This window comes from Daucus carota, chromosome 1 (genome assembly GCF_001625215.2).
Source record: "Daucus carota subsp. sativus chromosome 1, DH1 v3.0, whole genome shotgun sequence".
Classification (NCBI taxonomy): Eukaryota; Viridiplantae; Streptophyta; class Magnoliopsida; order Apiales; family Apiaceae; genus Daucus; species Daucus carota.
Window position 1 is genome coordinate 2,592,950 of NC_030381.2, and position 26,247 is coordinate 2,619,196.

The window sequence follows — 26,247 nt, forward strand, 5'->3', positions numbered from 1 at the left end:
TTTTCTTGATTTAACTTTTTAGAGGAGAGTGCCTGAAATATTTGTGGATCCACACAAAGGGAATCAGAATTGCTCAATTTTTCTCTATACTGGTTTTTGTATTTTCCTGAGCTCTCTACAGACTTTGTTCTCTTCATAATTCAAGTGATCGCAGTTATTACAACAGACATAAAAGTAAATGCCATTTCAAAAGATAACATAAGTTCTAGAGTCAACAGAATAACTAATATGCTTTTGCAAGCAATGTAAGATCAAACTAACTAAATTTCCAAAATTTATTTATTTCTTCACTGATAATTCGTGAACTATCAAGATCAGTTCTGTACCGGAAAGTTTTAGACAGAAGGTTATTGTAAACTTAAAAATATAATATGATTATACCGTAACTTATATCTGTAGCAGGAGGATCATCCAATATATTGGACATCCTCGTTAATATTGTTATTAGACTGGACCCTAGTTTGTCTGCTTAGGTTCTGGGGATGCATCATTCACAAGCATCACTACAACTTCAGACATTGTTGGCCTCAAAGAAACCGGTGACTGAGTGCACTTCAAAGCAATCTCTATCATCTTCTTGGCATTTTCGACATTATATTCACTCGAATCTATTGTCTCATCTATCAAATCCTCATGCGTGCCATTATTATATGATTTCCATGCCTGTTATCATTGTGATGTCATGTGACCATATAAGTTCCGATAATCAGATGCTAAGTTCTTGATATATTTAAAGGGCACACTTACATATTCAAGAAGAGATTGGGTTAGAAGCTCATTCTTCATCTTATTGCAGTTTTGACCACTTAAAACTTCGAGGACCACGACTCCGAACCCGTAGGTATCCACTTTCTCAGACAAGTGCCCGTTGATTGCGTACTCTGGTGCTGTGTAACCCCTTGAGTATCACAAAAATTAAATATCCCATCAGTACTCTATGAACATATATCTCGGATAAAATCTGTAAGAAGAATGACTTACAAAGTCCCTGCAAATCTAGTGGTAAGATGACTTGGATCCGTTGGTAAAAGTCTTGCCAACCCAAAATCAGCGATCTTGGGTTGGAAATCGTCATCCAGTAAGATATTGCTAGATTTCACATCTCGATGTATGATACATACATGAAATTGTTCGTGGAGATAGGCAAGACCTCTAGCAATACCGAGGATTATGTCAATCCGTTGTTTCCAGCTGAGAGTTCCGCGTTTATTGCCTGCAAATGTGAATGTACTTCATATAAAACATGAAGCTTTCAAGCTGGAAGTTTAAGGCTAACTCACCATATAAGAATGTATCTAGGCTTCCGTTCTCCATATATTCATAGACCAGAATTTGAACCGGTCCTTTGCCACTGCATCCTAGGAGACGGATGATATTTCGATGATGAACATTAGCTATAAGCCTAACTTCACTCTCAAAATCTGCCATTTCTTTGCTTGTCCTCACAGCATGTTTCTTCACTGCAACTATATTTCCATTTGATATAATGCCCTGTTTATGACATTATCAATTTAGCCTTATACTTAACCATATGCATTCCGGTGAGTAGGAGATGATAGAAAATATGAGATCACCTTGTATACATCTCCAAAGCCGCCTTCTCCTATTTTGCATTCTTCACTGAAATTCTTGGTAGCTGACTTCAAATCTTTGTATCTGTATATAGTTGGTCCCTGCAACTTAGTTACCCCTAGTATATCACCTGGAAACCGTGAAAAGAATTAATGAAACTCTATGGCCTATGGTAAATGGAAGATGAACAGATGTGTTATGTAGAATAACTCAAAACATTTATATGCAAGCATCCAGGACAGATAAGGCCTAATTACCTCTATTAGCTGTTCTACGCTTTTGTGATGATCGATACCATAGAAGTAAGGCAATCGTGAGCAAGAGAAGGCTTACAGCTCCAACTCCACCAGCAATGATGGCCGTCTTCTTGCTGGAGCTACCTGGAAATTAAAATATTACTCTTTGGTCTTCTATATATCCGAAACCTAGGAAGCATGAGTGCGGGTGCTGATACGGGGTGCGCGGTACGGAGATATGGGAATTAAACAAATTTAAAAATATCGGGATTCGGGTGGGGGGGATTCAACAAATATTAATATATTTAAAATATATATTATGCATGTATGCAAGAGTTGTATTAATATGTAAAACAAATAATCCAATAAATAAGTTCAATATCCTTAATAATTTAAAATATAATATTTATTAACACAACTATTACATTATAAGATAACTAGTGAAAAAGCCGCGCTTCGCGGCGGCGTTATGAATTTTATATAAATTTAGACAAATTATTGTTGTAGTTACTTTCCCGTCAAACATAATACTAATAAAAAAAATATTATTATTTAGGTAAAAATTAATTTGGGCCGTCCTCCCCTTAAACACAATACTAATAAATAATCTTTTTTATAAATTTTGATACGAAATAATATTATAATTCCATAAAAGTTATTTTCAGTCGTGTTCCCGTTAAACATATCTTCAATATATTATATATTATCGAAAATAAGAATTGTATATATTACTTTACATAACTTAAATATAAATTGTATTTTATCTATTATTATTAGTTTGAATAAATATAATCCTATTTCTTTTAGGATTACTAAATAAGAAAAGAATTGTATCATCGTTAGAATTCTATAAGAAATACTATTGTATCATCTTTAGAATTTAATAAGAAATACCAAATAAGAAAAGAACTGTATCATCTTTAGAATTAAATAAGAAAAAAATTGTATTATTTTTAGAATTCTTGGACCTGATTTTTTGAATTATAATTATATTTTCTCTCCGAAATTCAAGAAAATTTAGAAGACTAAATCAAAAATAAAAATTATACGTATTACCTTACAAATCTTAAATATAAATTGCATTTTATTTATGATTGTTATCTTAAATAAATATAATCCTATTACTATTAGGATTTCTAAATAAGAAAAGAATTGCATTACCTTTAGAATCCAAAAAGAAAAGAATTGCATTAATTTTTGGAATTATTGAACCTGATTTTTTTTTTTATAATTATATTTTCAATCCGAAATTTAAGAAAATTATAAAAAAGAATTTTATTATTTTTAGAATCCAATAAAAAAAGAATTGTATTGCCTTTAAGATCCTTAAATTTGATTTCAAGAAAATTATTAGACTGGATCGAACTATTGTCGAGATTGGTTGTAAGTTCATGCATACTAATTGAATGAGGTTGCGAAGATCTTAAAGATGTTTTCATGACAGGGATGCTATCTTTTTGATCATTATCGAACGACTTGAGTTTAGCGCTACGAATTTGTTTAGACAATTTGAGATTCCGGAAGACGCTGGTTTTTACTTTTTAGATATATAATTTGAAAGACTTTAATAAAATAAGATTATAAATTTATAACTTTTGAGAATAAGAATTGTATTTTTTTAATTATATTTGTTCAATAATTGTTATTATGAAACAATAGAATTCTACTTTTTTATGATTCCTAAATAAGTAAAAGAATTGCAATATCTTTGCAATCTTTTTATCTATACAATACTTGAACCTTGATATTTAGATTATAATTTTAGATTATCCGAAATTTAAGAAAAATATAAGAATGAATCGAAAAATTTGAGAGACTCCATGTCACCGCCCTATATCCTCCTCTATAGTGTGTGTTCGCCGGCGGATGAAAATCGAAGGGCTTGCCTCGATAGGTTAAGCTATAGAATGGTCAATGGTAAAATTACACGCTGCAAAACTATGTCTCCCGATCAATTCATGCGGTCTTGTAAAAAATTGATTTTTTTATACATGTTTGATACAAATTTATATGATAAATTTGGAAAATTTCAATAAAATAAAATTGTAAATTTTATTTTCAAATTTAATAAAATAAAACTATAAATTTGATAACCATTGAAAATAAGAATTGTACTTCTTTAATAATTTGTATATGATAAATTTGGAAAATTTCAATAAAATAAAATTGTAAATTTTATTTTCAAATTTAATAAAATAAAATTATAAATTTGATAACCATTGAAAATAAGAATTGTACTTCTTTAATAATTTGTATATTAATGTATAAAACAATATTAAAAATTAGAATTGTATTAGCTTTATGATTCCTAAATAAGAAAAAGAGTTTTATTACTTTTGGAATTCTTTTTCTATATATTAGTTAGAGTATTACCTTTAGGATCCAATAAGAAGAATTATATTATCTTTAGAATTGTATTAAACCTAGTTTTTTGAATTATAACTATATTTTCTCTCCGAAATTTAAGAAAAATTAGAAGACTGAATCGAACAATTCTAGAGACGCCCGCATCCTCCTTTATATATATATATTGATGATTAAGTGAAATTATTCATCTAATTACAGAATTAATTATTAACAAGAATCCCCAAGAATTGAGTGCACGGTGCGGCTTGGTGAATGAAGAATCCCCGCTTTCTAGTCCAAAACTCAAGTGCATTCTGGATAATTCACGGTTTGCATAATCTGATGTGCAAATCATAGTTTTCTAGTCTGCTAGATATGTGTTAACTCAAGAATCACATATAGTTTATTACTTCCGCGTATACTAGAAATTCCAAGGAGGTGGAATGAAATGAGCAGAAGAAATGCATGTCCTTGTATGGAAGTTAGAGTTCTGAGAAAACGGTAGAGGTTTAGACTATATTAGAGGTTTGATATGTGAATTATCTAATGTTGGTGTTTGACAATTAGCAGATTGAAATAGAAGTTTGGACTGAAAAATCTAATTCTGAAAAAGCTATTTGGAGGAGTTTTTATAGTTAGAGGATTGATATGTGTCTAGTTAAAGTACAAAAAGTTGATCAAACAGCTATTTACCAAACAGTTTCATCCAAATTAGCTAATTTAATCCTTTAGTCAAAACAGTCAGTCAAAACAACTAATTCGATATGCTAACCGCTAATTGCCAAAGTAACTAATTTGATATGCTAACCGCTAATTGCCAAAGTAACTAATTTGATATGCTAACCGCTAATTGTCAAAGAGGGTCATAGTAAATTGATTCAAGATTGATGTGTATATATATGGAATTCTTACCTTTTTGCAAGTAAGGCATGATATTTGTTATATCATTATCAGAAAAAAAAGGCGTCACGGAGTATCTCAGGAAACAACCACCAGATGCTGAACTTCCTCCTCCCGAGCTTCCTCCTGATTGAGAAAGGCATGTTTGTATGTTACTGTATCCTCCCATCAAGCATTTTCCGCAATCACCCTGGCTTACGGTGCCAAGACATTGTGCCACAGCGTAAACTGTAACAGATGCTTTTGCTGACGGACCGCCATCAAACACTTGCCTTTTCGCCGCTCCAAAGAAGTTCTTTATCTTTGGTGTGGCATCTGCAAGATCCTTCAGCAACTGTACTGCAACTAAAGTAAAAGCAGCTTGTGCGGGTACAGTCTTGTTGTCCGCGCATACCTCAGATGAAGTTCCAAGCTCTATCTCTGTAAAGAAGGACCGCACCTCGTACCTTGATCAGAGATTAAGACAGACAAGCTGTAAATCAAGATTATTCAAGCCGGCATCTTCACCTGAGGAATAATCAGTTTGCTTACCTCAGGTAGCAACCATCATATATGACCCGAGCGCCGTTATTTAACTTGCAAATTTTGCCAATATCAGCTGTGGCTACATTAAAGCAAGCGACGCAGTCTGCAGTGGATAGATAATCTCTGCACTGGAACAAAGTGTACACAGGTTCCGCGGCACTGGCCTCTGCGGTGGCAAAGTGTTTTTTTCTACAGATAACTGTCGTCTGAGGTCCGCGAGAGTGGCATTCACATTTCTGAAGAATTCTGATGGATTTCTAGCATCAAACCCGCTGGACTCTCGCCCAGTTTTGCTTATCTTATTAGCTTGCGGATCTGACATAGCCGATTCTATCACCATTGTCACCGCCAGTACCACCACCGTGATTGTTTCCCCCCACCGCTTCATTTCTACCTTTGATTTTCGAATATAACATCAGATTGTAAATATAAAACCAGCATAAGACTGATATGAAATTTAAAGGGGTAGAGTTTATGTAAACGAGATTCTCATTCCAATCAACTACATTGTTAATCCAAATACTAACATATACCGCGCGCATATGATTAATATTTCGATTTCAACCAGTAACGGAACCAGAAAATACATGCAGAACATATAAACAACAAAACTCACTCTTTACTAGTAAGTCGAAGCACAAATTAAAGAATTTTTTGTGCCCGAAAGCACCAGAGAATCACATTAGCATGATAGTATTATTCTGGACAGGACTGAGTGAGTAGTAAATAATTTAATAATCTCGAAACTCGAAACGTTTTCGTTATTAACTCACCATTATTGTTTTAGTCGTGGCTGATGAAATAGAGTCGAGCGAGTTTATTTTACTACGACAGAATAATAAGATGCTTATAAATGAGTGGAGCTAGACTTGTTAGAGTTGACTTGTGGAAGATTTTTATAGCGGCGTCAATGAGAATGCCTTGTGGAAAATTGCGTGCGAGTTTGTAGAAGAATGTAGCAGTACCGACAAAGTCGGGTGACCTTGTCCGATGGAAATTTTGGGCTCAATCACTGTCGGAACAGTTGTGCTTCTGGACCGGGATCGGGTGGGGAAAGATCAATGTTGTGAAAATTTTGGTTCGAAATGGCTGGGCTTAAAAGAAATTACTAATTGTTTAAAATAAAAAAATATGTTATAAGCGAAAAGTTGATTTGAACTTATAAATTTAAATTATTAAAAGTGTTTGGAAATAAATAGATTATAAGTGTTAGAAGAAGTTAAAACTCCAAAATAAGATAGGTTTCCTAATTTTGTTTTTGGACTTCTAAACTTCAATATAAGTGTTTCTCAGAATTAGCCAAACACATCCATTTAAGTAGAAGTGGACTTCTATGTCAAAAAAGCCCAGAAGTCCCTTTGCCAAACACGAACCCGAGAGAGAGATTATATTTTGAGTTTTGACATAACAATTTCTAACTTATTTCTAATTTTAAATCAATCTCAAATTTATACATAAATAGACATTTTCAGTTTAAAATAAACAACTTTAAATCTGAACTTAAACCGGAGACGAAGGAAGAGACTCTGTGTTATATGCGGGGATATGACATACGAGAATCCTGAATACCCTTTATGGGGAACAAACATTCGACCTGCTCATTGTGGTCTTGAAGGAATCTGAGTTTGATAGTATAGTTATCCCAGTTTTTTTTTTTTGAGTTGAGGAGATTATCATTTGCAGTGTTAACACGCGCAAATCTATTTTAAGCGGTTGGAGTACCTTCTGGCTCTTAAACGATCAAGCAGACGCTTAAGCAAAGTTTTAAACGGGTCACTCTGATAATTTGTGAACTATCAAAATTAGTTCTGCACCGGAAAGTTTCTGGCAGACGATTATTGTAAACGAAAATAGATAATTTGATAATACCATAACTTATATACTAGCTGAAGTAGCCTTGCGTGTATCAGACATCGTCTTCAATATATTTAACTGAATCCTTGTTAATCTTCTGCTGTTCTGGTGATGCATAATTCACAAGCATAACAACAACTTCAGACATTGTTGGCCTCAAAGAAACCGGTGACTGAGTGCACTTCAAAGCAATCTCTATCATCTTCTTCGCATTTTCGACATTATATTCACCCGAATCTATTGTCCCATCTATTAAATCCTCATGCGTGCCATTGTTATAAGACTTCCATGCCTGTGTTTCATCACAATATCAGCTACTTAATTTACCATTTCAGTTTTAATCAAAAGCAGGTGGTCCAGAACATACGAATGATAATAGCATGTCTAGCAGAAAAAAAAAAAGCACTGGACATGAAACATTAGACAATTTTCTCGTGAACGATATTGTAGCATGCCATCAAAAACTTAAGGTTAACATGTCCTGCGCTTTTTTCAGCTGAATATATGCTACTAACCTATGTATGCCATACCAACATACGTGTCTCAGGGAGCCGGACCCTTGATCAACTGCTAGATTTTTGGTAAATTTAAAGGACACACTTACATATTCGAGTAGAGACTGGGTTAGAAGCTCATTCTTCATCTTATTGCAGTTTTGGCCACTCAAAATTTCAAGGACCACAACTCCGAACCCATAGGTATCCACTTTCTCAGACAAATGCCCGTTGATTGCGTACTCTGGTGCTGTGTAACCCCTTGAAAATCAGAAAAATTAAAAAATCCCTTCAGTTCTCTAGTTTTTTGGCTAATTTTTATGAACAATATCTCGGCTAAAATCTATAAGAAGAATGACTTACAAAGTCCCTGCAAATCTAGTGGTAAGATGACTTTGATCCGTTGGTAAAAGTCTTGCCAACCCAAAATCCGCGATCTTGGGTTGGAAATCGTCATCCAGCAAGATATTGCTAGATTTCACATCTCGATGTATGATGCATACATGAAATTGTTCGTGGAGATAGGCAAGACCTCTAGCAATACCGAGGATTATGTCAATCCGTTGTTTCCAGCTGAGAGTTCCGCGTTTATTGCCTGCAAATGTGAATGTACTTCATATAAAACATGAAGCTTTCAAGCTGGAAGTTTACGGCTAACTCACCGTATAAGAATGTATCTAGGCTTCCGTTCTCCATATATTCATAGACGAGAATCTGAACCGGTCCTTTGCCACTGCATCCTAGGAGACGGATGATATTTCGATGATGAACATTAGCTATAAGCCTAACTTCACTCTCAAAATCTGCCTTTTCTTTGCTTGTCCTCACCTCAAGTTTCTTCACTGCAACTATGTTTTCGTTTGATATAATGCCCTGTTTACGACATTATCAACTTAGCACGTATACTTAACCATATGCATTCCAACGAGTAGGAGATAATCGCGGATATGAGATCACCTTGTATACATCTCCAAAGCCGCCTTCTCCTATTTTGCATTCTTCGCTGAAATTCTTGGTAGCGGACTTCAAATCTTTGTATTTGTATATAGTTGGTCCCTGCAACTTAGTCACCCCTAGTATATCACCTAGAAACCGGAAAAAAATTAATGAAAAAAAACCCTATGGTAAATAGTAGATGAACAGATGTGTATTATGAAGAATTACTCTAGGACAGTTGAGGCCTAATTACCTCTATTATCTGTTCTACGCTTTTGTGATGATCGATACCATAGAAGTAACGCAATTAAGAGCAAGAGAAGGCTTATAGCTCCAACTCCGCCTGCAATGATGGCCGTTTTATTGCTGGAGCTACCTGGAAATTAAAATGTTACTCTTTGGTCTTTTATATATCTGAAACTGAAGTGCATTCTGGACAATTCACGGGTTGCATATGTGCAAATCGTAGTTTTTTAGTCTGCTAGATATGTGTTAGCTCTAGAATCACAGTTAGTTTATGACTTAGCAGTTTTCAGTGAGGTGGAAGAATTCTAACCTCCTTGCAAGTAAGGCGTGATATTTGTTATATCATTATCAGCAAAAAAAGGGGTCACAGAGTATCTGAGGAAACAACCGCCAGCTGCAGAACTTCCTCCTGATTGAGGAAGGCATCCTTGTAAGTTACTATATCCTCCCCATAAGCATTTTCCGCAATCACCCTGGCTTACGGTGCCAGTACATTGTGCCAAACCGTATACTGTGACGGATGCTTTTGCTGACGGACCACCATCAAACACTTGCCTTTTTGCCACTGCAAAGAAGTTCTTTATCTTTGGTGTGGCCTCTGCAAGATCCTTTAGCAACTGGACTGCAACTAAAGTATAAGCAGCTTGTGCAGGTACAGTCCCGTTGCCCCTGCATTCCTCGGATGAAAGTCCAAGCTCTATCTCTGTATAGAAGGTTCGTAACTCGTACCTTGATAGCATCTCCAACAGATTAGCTATATGATACTTTAAACTATAATTTTGAATTTAATACTATAATAATAATAATAATAATAATAATAATAATAATAAACAAAAATAAGGATTATTATTGGAATTGTCATTCAATACAGTGCAGAGTCTTCACTTTTTAATAGTTGAATTATTTATTATATATTTAGGAAATCTCATTAGGATAGGAAATCTCGTTAGGACACTGCTCGATATGCTCATAGACATTAATTATAAGGCTCTCTTGGACAAACGCTGTAAATTAAGATTATATAAGCCTGCATTTTCACCTAAGGAAGAATCAGCTAGCTTACCTGAGGAAGCAGCCATCATATATGACCCGAGCTCCATTATTTAACTTGCAGATATTGCGAATATCAACTGTGGCTACATTAAAGCAAGCGACGCAGTCTGCAGTGGATAGATAATCTCTGCACTGAAACAAAGTGTACACAGGATTGGCGGAGCTGGCCTGCTCCGCGGTGGCAAAGTGTTTTTTCTGCACAGATAGCTGTCGTCTGAGGTCCGCGAAAGTAGCGTTCACATTTCTGAAGAATTCAGATGGACTTCCAGCATCAAAGCCGCTGCACTCTCGCCCAGGTTTGCTTAACTTATTAGTTTGCGGATCTGACATAACCGATTCTATCACCAATGTCACTGCCAGTACCACCACCGCGATTGATTTCCACCACCGCTTCATTTTTACCTTAGATGTCTGAAAATCACATTAAATTGTGAACAAAAAACCAACATAAGAATGATATGATATTTAAAGACGTGGACACGACACAATTAATCTGGTTTATGTAAACGAGATTCTCATTCCAATCAACTAAATTGTTCATCCGAATACTAGCATATACCGCAAGTAATTAAAATTTCGATTTGAATCAGTGACGGAACCAGAAAAGACATGCAGAACATATAAACAAGAAAACTCACTCTTTACTAGTAAGTGGAAGCACCAAAGCCAGTTAAAGAATTTTTTGTACTTACAAGCACGGGAGAATCACATTAGCGTGATATTATTCGGGACGGAGGGAGTAATAAATAATTCGATCGTGTCGAAAACGCAAGACATTTGTGACAGTCAAGCGAGTTTAGTTTACTGAGAGAAGAATGAGATGCAATTTAGAATGAGCGGAGCGAGACTTGTGAGAGTTGACTTGTGCAAGAATAATAACGTCGTCAATGCGCATGCCTTGAGGAAAATTGCGTGAGAGTTTGTAGAAGAGTTTAACAGGACCGACGAAGTCGTGTGACCGGGTCCGAAGGGAATTATTGGATCAATCACTGTCGGAACCGTTGTGCTTGACAGGGATAGAGTCTGGTAGCTTGGAAAACTGTGAAATGTCTGGTTCAGAGTATATAATTTGGTTTTTCTATGGTGCTCATAGCACATGCTACAAATACACTAACTACACCGATCAAAATAATTTAAAATGTAAAAATTTCAACGTTTAACATGTACTCATAACACACACTAAACAAACTCTAATGATATATATCTAATGAAAAAAGTGCAGGTGAAAAATTTTAGGATAAAATACTTTTATTAAAATTTTAGTACTTTGTTTCTTCAAAAAAAAGTAAAATTGTAGCACTTTCATATATATGAAAAAAAGTGATTTTAATTTTTTTTAAACTAACACAAACGGTCACGCAGGTCCACGTCCACATGGCAGTTCAACTTTCCACGACTCTATCTCTGTATATATTCAACGTAATACTTCATCCGTCTCAATTTAGTTGTCACATTTCTACTTTTGTTGGTCAAATTGACTAATTTTTGATCAAAAATCATAAGTCACTCTTTCATTGTTTTAGAAAACTGAAAATTACATCTTAAAGTAGATTAAAAGTTATTTCTGGTGACATATTTTTTTTATTTTTTCAATTGATAAAATATTAATAAATTTCAGTCAAATTTTGGTCAATTTGACCGGCACAAAACCAAATGTGACAACTAAAATGAGATGAAGGGAATAATTCTTTTAATTTAAACAAAAAATCATTTTTTTAAAACCAACTCAAACCGCTCGTACATGTCCTCACGACCTCACCCATTGAAACGTTATAAATCTTCCCCGAGTCAACCGTCACAACTCACAAGTCAACCTCCCCTCATTCTATAATGCGTCTCATTCTTCCATAGTGAACTCAAGTCGCTTGACTCTAATTCATCACCCAAAACTGAACAATAATGGTAAGCTACTGACACAAATATTTTTTGCGTTTTCGAGATGATCGAATTATTAATTTAGTATTCCCTCCGTCCCGAAAAATATCATGTTAATGTGACTATAACGTGTTTTCAGGATATTTTTTAACTAGTTCTGGTGCTTCACCTTACCACAAACGAGTGAGTTTTCTTCTTATATGTTCTGCATTTGTTTCTGACTCCGTCACTGCTTGAAATCGAAATCTACATTAACCAGATAAGAGCAAGTCCAACAGCTGCCTCAAATGATGTCCTAAGTCATAATTTGAGGCATTTGATCGAAAACATTGCTCCAACAGTGTCCTAGTGATGCCTTAAATCACTAGGACAACTTACTTCAGCCCTATTTTTAGGGCTCACGTACTTGTGCCTCATTTCACTTTTAATAATAAAATATTATCATTCTCTCTCTCCCCACTACTTTTCCCTCTACTTTTTCATTCAAAATATTAATATTTTAATAATAGGGCTTGTGGATAAGGCTTTTTGTTGGAGTGAATTTATAAAAGTGATGTCCTAAACTACTAGGACATTATATTTTATTATTTATATAGGGCATCCTCTAAGACACTCTTGGACTTGCTCTAAATTATCTCAAAATTTCATATCAGTCCTCTGATAATTTTATGTTTACAAATTTCAAGTGATTTTCAGATATCTAAGGTAAAAATGAAGCAGTGGTGGAAAATGATCGCGGTGGTAGTACTGGCAGTGACATTGTTGATAGAATTAGCTATGTCAGATCCGCAAGCAAATAAGATAAGCCAACCAGGCCGAGAGTGCAGCGGATTTGATGCTGCGAATCCATCTGAATACTTCAGAAATTTAAATTCTACTTTCGCAGACCTCAGACGACAGCTATCTGTAGAGAAAAAACACTTTGCCACCGCGGAGCAGGCCAGCACCGTGGCTAATAATGTGTACACTTTGTTTCAGTGCAGAGATTATTTATCTACTGCAGACTGTGTCGCCTGCTTTGATATAGCCAAAGTTGAAGCTCGGAAAATCTGCAAATTAAATCATGGAGCTCGCGTCATATATGATGGTTGCTTCCTTAGGTAAGCAAACTGATTATTCCTGAAGGTTTTGAGTAATGGCTTAAAACTGTTTTTGATTTTAAACGGGAGAATGTCTGTTTGTTTAATAAACCAGAAACTGGATTCATGTCAGAAATAAGCCAGAAATTGACTTAGGAACTGTCTGGGGAGGGCTTAAAAGTCCGGCTTCTGGATTATAAGTTAGAAGCACTTATTCGTACCATTTGTGTAAGAAGTCAAGAAGCACTTATAAAAAGCTAGGAATGCTAGCTTTTGTTTCAGGACTTCTGCTTATTTGCCAAACACTTTAAAAACTTATAAGTCTTAGGGGCCGTTTGGGTGAGCTTAAAATAAGTGCTTATTACTTAAAATAAATAAGTGGAGTAGAAGTTAGAAGCAAGATGAGACTTATAAGTGATTAAAGTGTTTGGGAAATAAGTAGAAGCCCTGAAACAAAAGCTAGCATTCCTAACTTTTTTTAAGTGCTTTTTGACTTCTTACACAAACGGTACGAAATAAGTGCTTCTAACTTATAAGTCGAGAAGTCGAGCTTATAAGGGGGGCCAAACACCCACTTAATTTACTTCTAACTTCTTCTCCACTTCTTTACTTTAAGCAAAAAGCACTTATTTTAACCTTACCCAAACGCCCACTTAAAGTCAGACGTTAGTTTGAAGTAATTTCAAAATTTTAAGTTCTCAACTTACCATATTAAGTCACGTTAAATCATATAACTCACAATTTTAAACTCTGCCAAACAGGCTCAATTTACAGGTTATGTTGAAGAAAGCCTAATAATATTTTGTATTAATGGATTTCGGATTTCTCCTAAAGTGCATATTAATGTGTAATCAAGGTACGAGGTGCGAACCTTCTATACAGAAACAGAGCTTGGCCTTTCATCTGAGGTATGTAGGGGCAAAGGGACAGTTCCCGCGGAAACTGCTTTTAAGTTAGTTGCAGTGCAGTTGTTAAAGGATCTTGCAGATGCCACACCAAAGCTAAAGAGCTACTTTGCAGTGGCAAAAAGGCAAGTGTTTGATGGCGGTCCATCAGCAAAAGCATCCGTGACAGTATACGCTTTGGCACAATGTACTGGCACTGTAAGCCAGGGTGATTGCGGAAAATGCTTGATGGGAGGATATAGTAACATTCAAGCATGCCTTCCTCAACCAGGAGGAAGTTCTGCAGCTGGCGGTTGTTTCATGAGATACTCTGTGACTCCTTTCTTTGCTGATAATGATATAACAAATATCATGCCTCATGTGGAAGGAGGTTAGAATTCCAGATCTGAACTATGCGTTTCTTTTACTCATTTTATTCCGAGACTGTTTGACTTAGCTTAAAAGAAGTTCTTATTGCTTATAACCATAAGTGACAAGTTACTTATAAGTGAAAAGTAATTTTTTGGATCTGTTTTTATAACTTATTAGATATAAAAACAACTAATATAATAATATATATTATAAATTATCAGTCATATACATTATTGTAAAGTGAAATTAAAAAAAAAATGTCATTAAAAGAAGTTAAGATTTTAAACTTCTTAGAAGTTGGCTTATAAGTCAGAAGTTGGCTTATAACTTCTTTACACAAACATTACAAATAAGTTGATTCTGATTTATAAGCCGAAAACTCATAGGAAAAGTCTTTTCCAAACAGGCACGGGCACCTCCCGGGAATTTCTGGTCTGCACTGAAAACTGCCAAGTGAAACTATCTGCAACTCTCAAGTTAATTAGTTAACACATATCTAGCAGACCACAAAACTATGATCCGCACAATAATTTTCTCTATGCAGATCCTGAATTGTCCAGGATGCACTATAACTTTGGATACATAAAGGACTAATAAAATTTTAATTTCCAGGTAGGTCTAGCAAGAAGACAGCCATGTTTGCAGGCGGAGTCGGGGTTATAAGCCTTCTCTTTCTCATAATTGCCTTACTTCTATGGTATCAATTATCACGAAAGCGTAAACCAGCTAATACAGGTAATGAGGCCTTAATTGTCCTGAATGCTTGCGTATAAATGTGCTGAATTTTTCTTCATAATACACAATACTCTTTTTCTAGGTGATATACGAGAGGTAAATAAGTTGCAGGGACCAACTATATACAGATACAAAGATTTGAAGTCAGCTACCAAGAATTTTAGTGAAGAATGCAAAGTAGGAGAAGGCGGCTTTGGAGATGTATACAAGGTGATCTCGTATCCGTGATTATTTCCTATTAATCACTAGAATGCATATGGCATATGGCTGAATTGATACTGTGGTGAACAGGGCATTATATCGAATGGAACCATAGTTGCAGTGAAGAAACTTGTTGTAAGGACAAGCAAAGAAATGGCGGCTTTTGAGAGTGAAGTCAGGCTTATAAGCGATGTTCATCATAGAAATATCGTCCGTCTGCTAGGATGCAGTGGCACAGGACCAGTTCAACTCCTCGTCTATGAATATATGGAGAACGGAAGCCTAGATACATTCTTATATGGTGAGTTGGCCTTAAACTTCCGACTTCAAAGCTTCATGTATAATATAACTTACATGGGCATTGGCAGGTGATAAACGCGGAACTCTCAGCTGGAAAAAACGTGTTGGCATAATCCTCGGCATTGCTAGAGGTCTTGCCTATCTGCATGAACAATTTCATGTATGCATCATACATCGAGATATGAAATCTAGCAATGTCTTACTAGATGATGATTTTCAACCCCAGATTGCGGATTTTGGGTTGGCAAGACTTTTACCAACGGATCAAAGTCATCTTACCACCAGATATGCAGGGACTGTGTAAGTCATTCTTCTTACAGATTTTAGCTGAGATACATGATTACATGTATATAAATTGGCCGCGAACTACAGAGCTACATGATTTCTTTGTTAAGTGACCGATTCTCCCAAAAAATCAAGGTGTTGGGAGGATGGCTTACCATGATCATATTTTATTCTAACATTTTTTTTATACTTAAGGGGTTACACGGCACCAGAGTATGCAATTCACGGGCACTTGTCAGAGAAAGTGGATACCTACGGGTTCGGAATTGTGGTCCTGGAAGTTATAAGTGGCCGAAGATGCAATCATATGAAGAATGAGCTTGTGACCCAATCTCTTCTTGAACATGTAAGTGTGTCCTTTAAATTTATCAAAAACCTGGCATTTAATTAACGGTCCGAGTCCATGACATATGTATGTCAATAGCATACGTTCACGAAAAAAAAAAGCGCTGGACAGGTGGAAAATTGTCTTATTTTTCACGTACTACTTATTTTTCCGCTAAACATATACTATAATCATTCGTATGCTCAGGACCAGCTGTTTTTTATTAAAACTGAAACAGTAAATTAAATACTAGCTAATATTGTGATGAAACACAGGCATGGAAGTCTTATAACAATGGCACGCATGAGGATTTGATAGATGAGACAATAGATTCGGGTGAATATAACGTCGAAAATGCGAAGAAGATGATAGAGATTGCTTTGAAGTGCACTCAGTCACCGGTTTCTTTGAGGCCAACAATGTCTGAAGTTGTTGTGATGCTTATGAATTATGCATCCTCAGAACCTAAGCAGATAAACAAGGGTCCAGTTGAGTAACAGACGATTTCCAATATTTCGAATGCTCCTGCTACCAATATCAACATATATTATGGTATTGTAGTTTCTTTCTGTTTTATATGTTTACAATAATCATCAATCTAAAACTTTGGGTTTGAGAATTGATGTAGAACATGATAGAGATATCTAGAAATTACTTGGACAAAAGAGAAATGGGAAAATTTTATTTACATTAGTTTCTGAGTTTTTCGCTGATTGGCTCTAATTCCGTTTACATTAGCTTCTGAGTTCTTTGTCGGTTGGTCTCTAACTTTACATGATGTCTTGTACATTCAATTTAACCGATCATTTTTAGTCAAAAATAGAGTCTTACAGAATATCCTTTCCTATTTAGGATCTCGCCGACTAACTCCATAGCCAACAAAATTATATAAATCGGACTAACCGAGCGATAAGAATGATCGGTGAGAACTCCATGCGATACACACGATATGGAAGCAGATCATATTTAACAAACTAGTTGAGAAGCCGCGCGTTGCGGCGGACTATAAAAATTATATTAATGATTCAATATTAATATTTGTAGAATAAAATAATTTTGCGGATGTCTATAAAAAATATATTAATGTTTCAAAATTAATATTTATAGGATAAAATAATTTATAGTATAAAAATCTTAATGTAATATCAATACTAATATATAAAATTGCAAAATTGGACTATAATTCATGGTGAAACAATGAAAACAAATTTATACACGTAATTAACAATTTAAAGCATGACGAATCTTAATTTTATTTGTTTTTTTAAGTAATCATGTTCTTACATTGTCACCTTCCTCCAATTTTTGTTGGATTGATTGTGCACAAAAACATTTAACTTAAATTTGTGAGATAGCGGTCTATAATTATCCTTGGTTGTAACAACCTTTATTTTTTAATAAAAGTTGCTTGAACGAAGCAAACAGATAATGCATATAAAAATTAACAACACACATGTCCGATGAACAAAACAAATATTATAAAAAAATAACCAACAAACATACGTCACTAACAGTTATTTATTAATATCAACCATCAATATCATGTCAAGATTATATTCTTTTCCCGTGTTTGGATTTGTGGACTTCTAGGATTGTGGTATTGAGAGAGAGGAGGTTGTGTCTAGATGATCCAAAATCCTACAATCTATAGGGGTATTTATAGGTGCAAAGAGACTTGTGTGCTATTCTTTCCCATAATTAAATAATCTGAAAGAAAATCAGATTAAAACTTTCAAGCTACTATATTCCATAAATAATTTAAAACAAAATAAGATTCTGAAACTTGCTTCTAATATACCCGAAACTAAAAAAGGTAGTTCTAATTTTTGATATTTTTCATCCAGAAATTCCAAAAAATTAAAAAAATAGAACGGAGCGATGTGAGAGGCGCCACCTACACGCCCCTCGCTTCTCCTTTAGAAATCGAGCATGAAAACTATCACCAGAGCGAGGTAGGTTTGTGGTATTGAGAGAGAGGAGGTTGTGTTTAGATGATCCAAAACTCAACAATCTATTAGGGTATTTATAAGTGCAGAAAGACTTGTGTGCTACTTTTTCCCATAATTAAATAATCTGAAACAAAATCAAATTAAAACTTTCAAGTTACTATATTCCATAAATAATTTGTATATCCCATAATTAAATATTCTGAAATAAAATCAGATTAAAACTTTGAAGCTACTATATCCATAAATAATTTGAAACAAAATCAGATTCTGAAACGTGCTTCTAATATAACCAAAACTAAAAAAGGTAGTTTTAATTTTTGATATTTTCATCCAAAAATTCCAGAAATTCAGAAAAATAGAACGGAGCGATGTGAGAGGCGCCACCTACACGCCCCTCGCTTCTCCTTTATATAAGTATATTGATACCGCTCTAACAATTTTTTAAAATACATTATTTTTTAAAAAAAAACGTGTAAAAAATAGATGGAAACAGGATTAAGGGGCCGTTTGGGTGAGTTTAAAATAAGTGCTTATTGCTTAAAATAAATAAGTGGAATAGAAGTTAGAAGCAAGATAAGACTTATAAGTGATTAAAGTGTTTGGGAAATAAGTAGAAACCTTGAAACAAAAGCTAGCATTCCTAACTTTTTTTAAGTGCTTCTTGACTTCTTATACAAACGGTATGAAATAAGTGCTTCTAACTTATAAGTCGAGAAGTCCGACTTAAAAGGGGAGCCAAACACCCACTAAATAAGGATATATAGATAAGCTCGTGGTCAAAGAAAATGTGTGTATCACAATGGTTGTTGGATTCAAAGTCTGGGACTTTTAGACATGTCTCTTCAGTCTTCACTAGACATCCTCCTTAACTGTTTTGGTCTCCCGGCACCATAGAGGCATAGACAGGAATCTTAATCCTCTTTCGGCTCTATGTTTCCATGTTCTGAGTAACTTTAAACTTGTAAACTTCTTTCATTACCTTGTAAACTGCTCAGTAACTTTAAAAGTAGCAGCATGTTATTTAACTCACTGAGTAATTTATTCCTCCCTACCTTTTTTATATTATGTAAAAAAATTAAAGATATTAAAAATTATTTAGTTTAATTTTTATATTTTCTTATTTCTAAAATTAAAATGAGTTGTATAAATATTTATGCCAAGAATTTTCGAAACATATATTAATTTGTAAGAAATATAATTTAGATATTTAAAAAATATGGTCCAAAACAATCAATTATAAGCAACATATTTTTGATGAAAAAATCATTCCGACGATAAAAACTAGAGTTGTAAACCGAACTAGAGTTATATTAGGACCCAGATTCTAAAAAGAATAAAAATAATTGTGTGATATATTTGATAGTTAAATATTTAAAATTTTATTGAAAGTGTTGGTAATAAAATATTTCAGATTTTATTTTGCAACTTGAAGAAGAAAAGTTGTATTTTGATGCAATTTTTTTTTTTAAAGACATGTAAACGGAGAGTAATAACCAAACTTGTCCCGATTATTTCCACCCTAATCACGGAAATAAGATTCAAGAAACCAGAAGGGTTTTAGTCACGTGCACAAGTACTTAAGTCACGTGCTACCTTTTCTGGAAAGTCTTCAGAAAAGTAAAAGAAATAAAAATTCCCATTTCTTTCTTCTGCTGTCAGAACAGTTATGCCTTCAGATATTCAATCCCTTTTTTAGATGCTTGCAGAGAGAGAGAGAGAGGGAGAGAGAGTTGCAGAGAGAGATTCTTAGTGTAAGTGGTGATCTATAAAAACAAGATCAAAGGAGAAATGGAGGCAATAAAAAGACAAGCTAGCAAATTCAGAGAACAAGTAGCTAAACAACAGCAGGTTTTTGCAAATACCCATCTTTGATTTTTGATTATTTTGTGTGTTTTCTTTGTTAAAATCTTGATTTGACGTATTTTAGCTGAAAAAGGTTGAATTTTTTTAGTACCTTTTTGGTTCTTGGCTTTAATTTTGAGTATAAATTGTTTGTGTAGCTTAAAAGATTCAATTTTTATGATTACCATCTTGATTCTTGGCTTAAATTTTGATTATAGACTGTTTTTGTGTAAGTGGTATTTACATTTTGTATTGAATTGATCATGTTAATTGTATGAACACCAAGATGATGTACATATTGTGTATAGGGCCTATAGGCTATGTAATTTGACATGGTATGAGGTCTTTTGATTTACTATTTATATCTTGAAATCGGGTTTTGAGTGAGGGAAGCTGTTAACACAAGCATGATATACAGATTGGGTTGAATTGAAGTATCAAGTATACTGTTACCATAATACATTTGTTTAAAATAATAAGATCAAATATGGCGATTTGAATCTATTATGATACACATTTGAGCTCATGATTGATTACAGCTGATTTAGTTTTTGATGATGCAATGATTCATGACCTAGAACATATGTTTTATACAATTTCCATATTGTAATTTTCGGTTTTCAACTTTTGATTCCCCACAGACTCGTGCCATAACCAGTTTAAACATCCTTTAGGGCTCAACATCTTTTGCTCATTCCAAACCCAATATTATTTGGTGTAACGAGCATTAAACGAAAATGCATGTTTATACGTAAAGAAAGACATTGATTTTAAAATCCCAAACATATATATATCAATTTTGATTCAGACGAGAATTGTAACTGTTGTTTAGCGTCACAATGACAAACCTGTAGTGCTGTCTGTTGCTATAAGAGGATCTGTGCCAACGGGAGGAAGCCAAAACATTTAGTGTAAAATTGTAGATTCCAGTCTTTGAGAGGCAATACTGTGATATATACATTAAGAAAAACATAGGTGTTACTGTGCCACTTTAATGTGCTGAACTGCTGATTGTACAGGACAAGTGGCCTGGCCCAACTTATTTTAACATTTTCTAATGCTTTAAACTTGAATAAGTTAATATAAGTTCTTTCGGAAGTCTACTGTGCTCCTGTTAATTGAGACTCATCCGCAATTTTCTTAATCATCCACTGTTGGCGTTTTTGGAAATAGTATCCCCTAGTCGAATCTGCCCGCATAGTTTTTTCTCTTTAGAAACTTGGTGGTTCCATTAATGAAACTAAAATATGATTGCTGTGCACTTGACCAAGCCATTTACTAAGAATTCATCACGGCTCGATCTTAAGACTGGCATATTATGCAGGCTATTCTGAAACAATTAGGCAAAGAAACAGACATTTTTGATGACGATGAACTTCAAGGTTACCAAAAGCTTCAAAATTTGTACAATTCTACCAGGGAAACTAAGGTTTGTCATGCAGTCCATTGCTTTTTTATATATACGTACCTATTTGTAATTCTGCCAACACTATAGAAGAGCTTTGACCTATAGTCAAGTCTCCCATTTCGTGATTTGCAGCATTTTCAGAGGGAGATTGTTCGAGGTGTTGAAAGTTCTGTTTCGACAATGAAAAAACAATTGGAGATTGGTGAGTGTGGTTCTGCCTTCTTTACGGCAATTTCTTGTGAGTTCTTGATGAAAAAAATTATACTATAAAACCATTTTTGTAGTTAGAAAGTTGGCGGAGAATTGTTGCAAATTTGCAAATGAATATCAAGAAGCTGGTTCTTCAGTTTCCAGAGCTGTCATGCAATTTGGAACTGCACATAGTTCCATAGAAGATGAGAAGGAAGCTATGCTTGGTATCTTTGTTGATCAGGTATATAGATCGATATTACTCTTGTTTTTTATATGAAAAGTCTAAAGATATGTATGACAAGGAGATCTTATAATAGAGATTATGAAGCCCTGCCATACTATATAAGTAAATAACACATTTTTATCCTTGCTGTTAATGTATTAATACCAACCTAATTTGGAAATTAATAGAGGAGTGCTGCTAAAGTTAATGTATGATCATATTGTCTATGTTGTTGCGGAAAACTTATCTTATCAACAAGTTATATATTATGAGCTCCCCTCATTGTCTTTATATACACCTCGTGGTAGAATTACATTATTTTTTTTGAATAGGGTCATGTCCTTTTTTTCTTTTGCTATAAAATGAAGGTAGAGAAGTTGTTTTTTTTTATTGTTTTTCCTAAATGAAGTTGATGCTCTTTTTTGCTGATTTAGTTGCTATATTGGAGAAATTTTCTTAGGCTTAAAGAGATTGTACATTGTGTAAATATGTGTGAAGGATGTAGTTCTGTTTTCAACCTTAATTGAGTTAGTAAGAGTTATCTATCTCTATTGTTTTGTTTATTAGATATATTTCTTTCTTTTTTTACTTTTTCTCATTGTTACTCTAGCCGACTTTATATGCATGTTTCCATCTTTTTTCAGGGTTCTTCCTATTTTCTCACAATTAACATTATGATGTTGCAGGTATCCAACCCACTACGGGCATCCATAACAGGCGCTCCACTGGAAGATGCTCGTCACTTGACACGTCGTTGCGAGAGACTTCGGCAAGAGGTTGAATCTCAGGTATTACTAAATTTAGTAAGCTTGTATTGTGGGAAACTGATGTATGTAGCTAGAGTTTCTTTTTTATTCCTTACACCTCTTTTTTTAGGCAGCCGAAGTAATCAAACGTCAATCAAGAAGTAAAGATGCTTCTGTAGAGAGTGTCATGAAGCTTAAAAATGCAGAAGCAAGACTGACAGAGCATAGAGCTTCTATGGTGGTACTCCAGAGAGAAGCAACCACTGCTATGCTGTCAGTAGAGGATCAGCAGCAACAGTTGACGTTCCAAAAGCTTGTTACCATGGTATAGTTATTTTTTGGGCTTTCACACTTGTTGGCAGTATAATGATAGTGTTTTTGTGTCTCAGGATCTGGGCTCTTGCACAGTCAACAATCATCTACTCTTGATAAGTAAATTACTAAAAATTTTCTGCTCGGTTTGGTGGTGGTGGGGGTGGGGGTGGGGGGATAGACCGTAGTAGTAATAGAACGAAAACTTATATGATAAACTAAAGGAATAGAAGGATGTAAGAGGTTAAAATGGGAAGAAAGTACAGTTTTTCTGTGACGAGGATCAGAAGCGGAATGAGCAGGAAGGAGAATGAAGCATTCTTTCCCAAATTGGCGGTTTGAGCTTTTGTTTAAGTTGATGTGAATGGAATGAAGGACAAAATAGTCTTATAACCCCCCCCCCCCCCCCCCCCCCCCCCCTTCTCCCTCCTACACACACACACACAAGCTAAATGGAACATTAGTTTTCTTGGATACAGTACACTGAAGTTGCACTCCATTCAGGTATTAAGTGCCGCTGTGTTCTTTACAGGTTATAGTTGGGTAGATGAGAGAGTTGAGAATTCTAACTGCTTGTCTCAATGTCTTTGTAGTTACCTTTTCATTCATGGTCTGTTAGTTGGTCAAACTAAGGCTGGCAGATACTGTCAGCATTGGTTGTTAATTCACTCCATGGGAAGGCACACTTTTGGAGTGTTATGTCGTTTGCACCCATATTGTTTATGATAAACGCTGTTTAATCCTCACCTTTTCGATTTACAGGTCGGTGCTGAGAGATCTTATCATGTATATGCTTTAAACAGTTTGGACGAGCTACATTCCAAGGTGTGTCATTATGCACCATAAAAATGCACACTCAAGAGTAGAAACTGTGAAAAGGGATATGTCCTTAAAAATTCCTTCTTGTTTTATTCAGATGATATTGGAGATGCAACTAATCGAGTCCTCGTGGAAACCAGAAACTTCTCATAGGAATGTGAATGCTCCACCTGCACACAAGGATGCTACTATAAGTGGATCTGATGATCAGGCAACTGATAGTGAAGGTCATGACTACTTTATGGCAAAGGTAAGCTCTTTTTTTTTTTTTTTTTTTGTCAGGGTCTACATACTCGTAGATGAGTTGTATCTCGAGATACAATAAGCCGCTACAAGGATTTCATTCATTCAAAAAAGATTATCATCTAACCGAAAGACATGCAAAGATATCTCCGGACGTTTAGATAATAATACTTTAATGTTTGATAGGGAAATACCCCTTTAACACGTTCCAAGGATCCTGCAAAGGTAAGCTCTTAGACTGTTAAAGTATTGATTTGTTTTTTTTAGAGCAAATATGTTCTGTGACATGTGTTGCGTATTAGTTCAGCACAAGTGCTCTTAAATTTGTATTTTAACACTTTAAATTTGCTCTGGTCATAAGGAAAAATACGTTTAATTTTGTTTCCCATAACTCGTCTGAGTAGATTTCGACAACATTGCACTACAGGTTAAACACCCATTTGATGCTCAAGCTGATGGTGAGCTAAATTTAGCAATTGATGAATATGTTGCCGTTTATAAGGTACCTTTCTTGTTTTGCTAATTCAGAATCCAGTTAAGGGAATATCTTATAGTTATCATGATTACTAGTTATTAGAGAATCCCCTTAACACAGACGACATAAACTAGCTCTTGCGGATATTATCCACATGGCTTTTAAAAACCGAAAAACCCAAACCAAAAATCTACTAACAAGTAGGGTCGGGGAAGTTGAGATGTACAGAGTCATTTTTCGAGTAAATTTATTCAATGACTTATGGAAGAATATGCCGAATATTATGAAATTTCTTGGAATTTTTCAAGAGAAATTGACTTCAATATTTAGGCCAAAATTAGGACAGCAAGTGATATAACCTATTCATTTTTGCATAATTTCGGAACAGGTTGCTCCTAGTGGATGGTCTGAAGGTAAATGCATGGGAAGAACTGGATGGTTTCCTTCAGCCTATGTAGAAAGAGTGGACAATGCTCTTGTAAGCAACAAATTAGAAATGAGTTCACCTTAATATTAAATTTGGCTCTAAATTTTTTTGCACAGGGTCTATATTGTAAATTCAGATGTTTTTTGGAGCAAGTGATAGATTTTTTTTTTTATAAATGTGTATTTATATACATTGTTTATTATTAATTATAATGTCAGAGTTTTTTGTTAGATCATAACAACCTTCTGTGTATGATATGTTCCCATTTTGGTATCAATCAGGAATATTATATTAATTTGTAATATCAATCAGAATATTGTTTATTTTTTTTATTCAAATAGATTTTTTCCTTGTTTAAGAGGATAGTAATTGAGAGAATAATTTAATTTAAATAGATTTGTAATATCTTGACATTTTTGGGAGAATTGATCATTTTCCTGGTATCAGAGCTCTCGGGATCCACTCTCGACCCAGAAATGGGTAACAATCTGTATTCAGATATTTCATTTTGACCATCGATTTGCAGGACACTTGACAACCAGGAGTGATCTATAGCTTCGGAGTTGTTCTGCTTGAACTACTAACAGGATGAAGAGCTACTGAAAAAAGAATGAAAACAGAGCAAAACCTGGTCAGTTGGGCAAAACCATACTTGGCTAGTAGCCGGAGGCTACGTTACATCATGGACCCCCGGCTTTGTGGGCAATATTCGGTTAAAGGAGCAAAAGAAATGGCAAAGTTGGCACTGCGTTGTGTGAGTCCGAATCCTAAAGATAGGCCTAAAATGTCGCATATCATTCAAACACTTGAAGCTCTGCAACATCTGGGTGATATGGCTGTGACTTGTGGCCACTGGCCAGTTTCTCCGAAACCAGGAAGAACTATTAATTGCGGAAATGATGCAATGAAGAGGAAAGAGTCTCCTATTTTCCTAATCGCAAGACATAAACTGGATTTGCATATAAAAGACTCATCAGTACGTATCTTTTTCATTGAAAGACTTCGACCCTAATTTGAGGGTAGCAAGTAGACACTTGATTATGACGAAGCATTTAAGTATTAGAAATTTGCGTTTAAGCGTTTGATTTGTCTTGAAGTTCATATACATTGTCAAAATCACTCAAAATCCTGGGAAATCCGTACAGGGTAGTCATAGATATTGTTAATTGTTACATGTTTCGGAAAGTGAATGTATGTATGTGTCAAAGGTTGTCCTGATGCACAAGGGTTATACTTACCTTTCATAAAGAAGCTTCTTATCAGCACTTTGGACTGGTAGGTCACAGCCACCGATACCAACCCAATGCCCGAATGGCTGAACTTACCCTACAATGGCTGAGCTTACCCTACAGAGGTTCCGAAGCTAGCCAACCAACACACCCTAGAAAGAATG

The 26,247-nt window shown here is 34.8% G+C and overlaps 4 protein-coding genes across 8 annotated transcripts; 2 read left to right on the forward strand and 2 right to left on the reverse strand.

Moving 5' to 3' along the window:
- Positions 1–2: 2 nt before the first annotated feature.
- Positions 3–7,227, reverse strand: LOC108216131 (cold-responsive protein kinase 1). The gene is given in 10 exon segments (XM_064090090.1): positions 3–663; positions 748–898; positions 982–1,213; positions 1,281–1,491; positions 1,575–1,702; positions 1,830–1,952; positions 5,067–5,500; positions 5,586–5,758; positions 5,761–5,973; positions 6,353–7,227. Coding segments are annotated over 10 exon segments (1,875 nt in total). The 5' UTR covers positions 6,356–7,227; the 3' UTR covers positions 3–456.
- A 111-nt stretch (positions 7,228–7,338) lies between these two features.
- On the reverse strand, positions 7,339–11,112 carry LOC108204663 (cold-responsive protein kinase 1). Of its 2 annotated transcripts, none has more exons than XM_017374212.2 (9): positions 10,801–11,112; positions 10,173–10,573; positions 9,420–9,838; positions 9,117–9,239; positions 8,885–9,012; positions 8,590–8,800; positions 8,291–8,522; positions 8,038–8,188; positions 7,339–7,725 (listed from the first exon to the last, which is right to left on the reverse strand). In XM_017374212.2, exons 2-9 carry the CDS (start codon positions 10,556–10,558, stop codon positions 7,486–7,488), a joined length of 1,890 nt encoding a protein of 629 aa, XP_017229701.1. In that variant the 5' UTR covers positions 10,559–10,573; positions 10,801–11,112; the 3' UTR covers positions 7,339–7,485. The 2 variants fall into 2 exon arrangements, with proteins under 2 accessions (XP_017229701.1, XP_017229702.1); XM_017374213.2 differs by having other exon boundaries at positions 10,855–11,111.
- An 804-nt stretch (positions 11,113–11,916) lies between these two features.
- Positions 11,917–16,911, forward strand: LOC108205209 (cold-responsive protein kinase 1). Of its 2 annotated transcripts, XM_064090103.1 has the most exons (11): positions 11,917–12,064; positions 12,177–12,220; positions 12,724–13,137; positions 13,973–14,391; positions 14,985–15,107; positions 15,190–15,317; positions 15,399–15,609; positions 15,677–15,739; positions 15,835–15,908; positions 16,089–16,239; positions 16,494–16,633. In XM_064090103.1, the coding sequence occupies exons 3-10, from the start codon at positions 12,749–12,751 to the stop codon at positions 16,209–16,211; spliced, it is 1,530 nt and encodes a 509-aa protein (XP_063946173.1). In that variant the 5' UTR covers positions 11,917–12,064; positions 12,177–12,220; positions 12,724–12,748; the 3' UTR covers positions 16,212–16,239; positions 16,494–16,633. The 2 variants fall into 2 exon arrangements, with proteins under 2 accessions (XP_063946173.1, XP_063946169.1); XM_064090099.1 differs by having other exon boundaries at positions 11,918–12,064; positions 15,677–15,908; positions 16,494–16,911.
- Positions 16,912–19,735: 2,824 nt separating this feature from the next.
- Positions 19,736–25,931, forward strand: LOC108205210 (SH3 domain-containing protein 2). 3 transcript variants are annotated; one of them, XM_064090108.1, is made up of 11 exons: positions 19,797–20,015; positions 21,334–21,438; positions 21,550–21,619; positions 21,702–21,850; positions 22,519–22,620; positions 22,709–22,903; positions 23,653–23,715; positions 23,807–23,959; positions 24,380–24,454; positions 24,816–24,905; positions 25,381–25,931. In XM_064090108.1, the coding sequence occupies exons 1-11, from the start codon at positions 19,956–19,958 to the stop codon at positions 25,387–25,389; spliced, it is 1,071 nt and encodes a 356-aa protein (XP_063946178.1). In that variant the 5' UTR covers positions 19,797–19,955; the 3' UTR covers positions 25,390–25,931. The 3 variants fall into 3 exon arrangements, with proteins under 3 accessions (XP_017230551.1, XP_063946180.1, XP_063946178.1); XM_017375062.2 differs by lacking the exon at positions 25,381–25,931 and having other exon boundaries at positions 19,736–20,015; positions 24,816–25,084; XM_064090110.1 differs by lacking the exons at positions 24,380–24,454; positions 24,816–24,905; positions 25,381–25,931 and adding an exon at positions 24,139–24,373 and having other exon boundaries at positions 19,796–20,015.
- Positions 25,932–26,247: the final 316 nt, after the last annotated feature.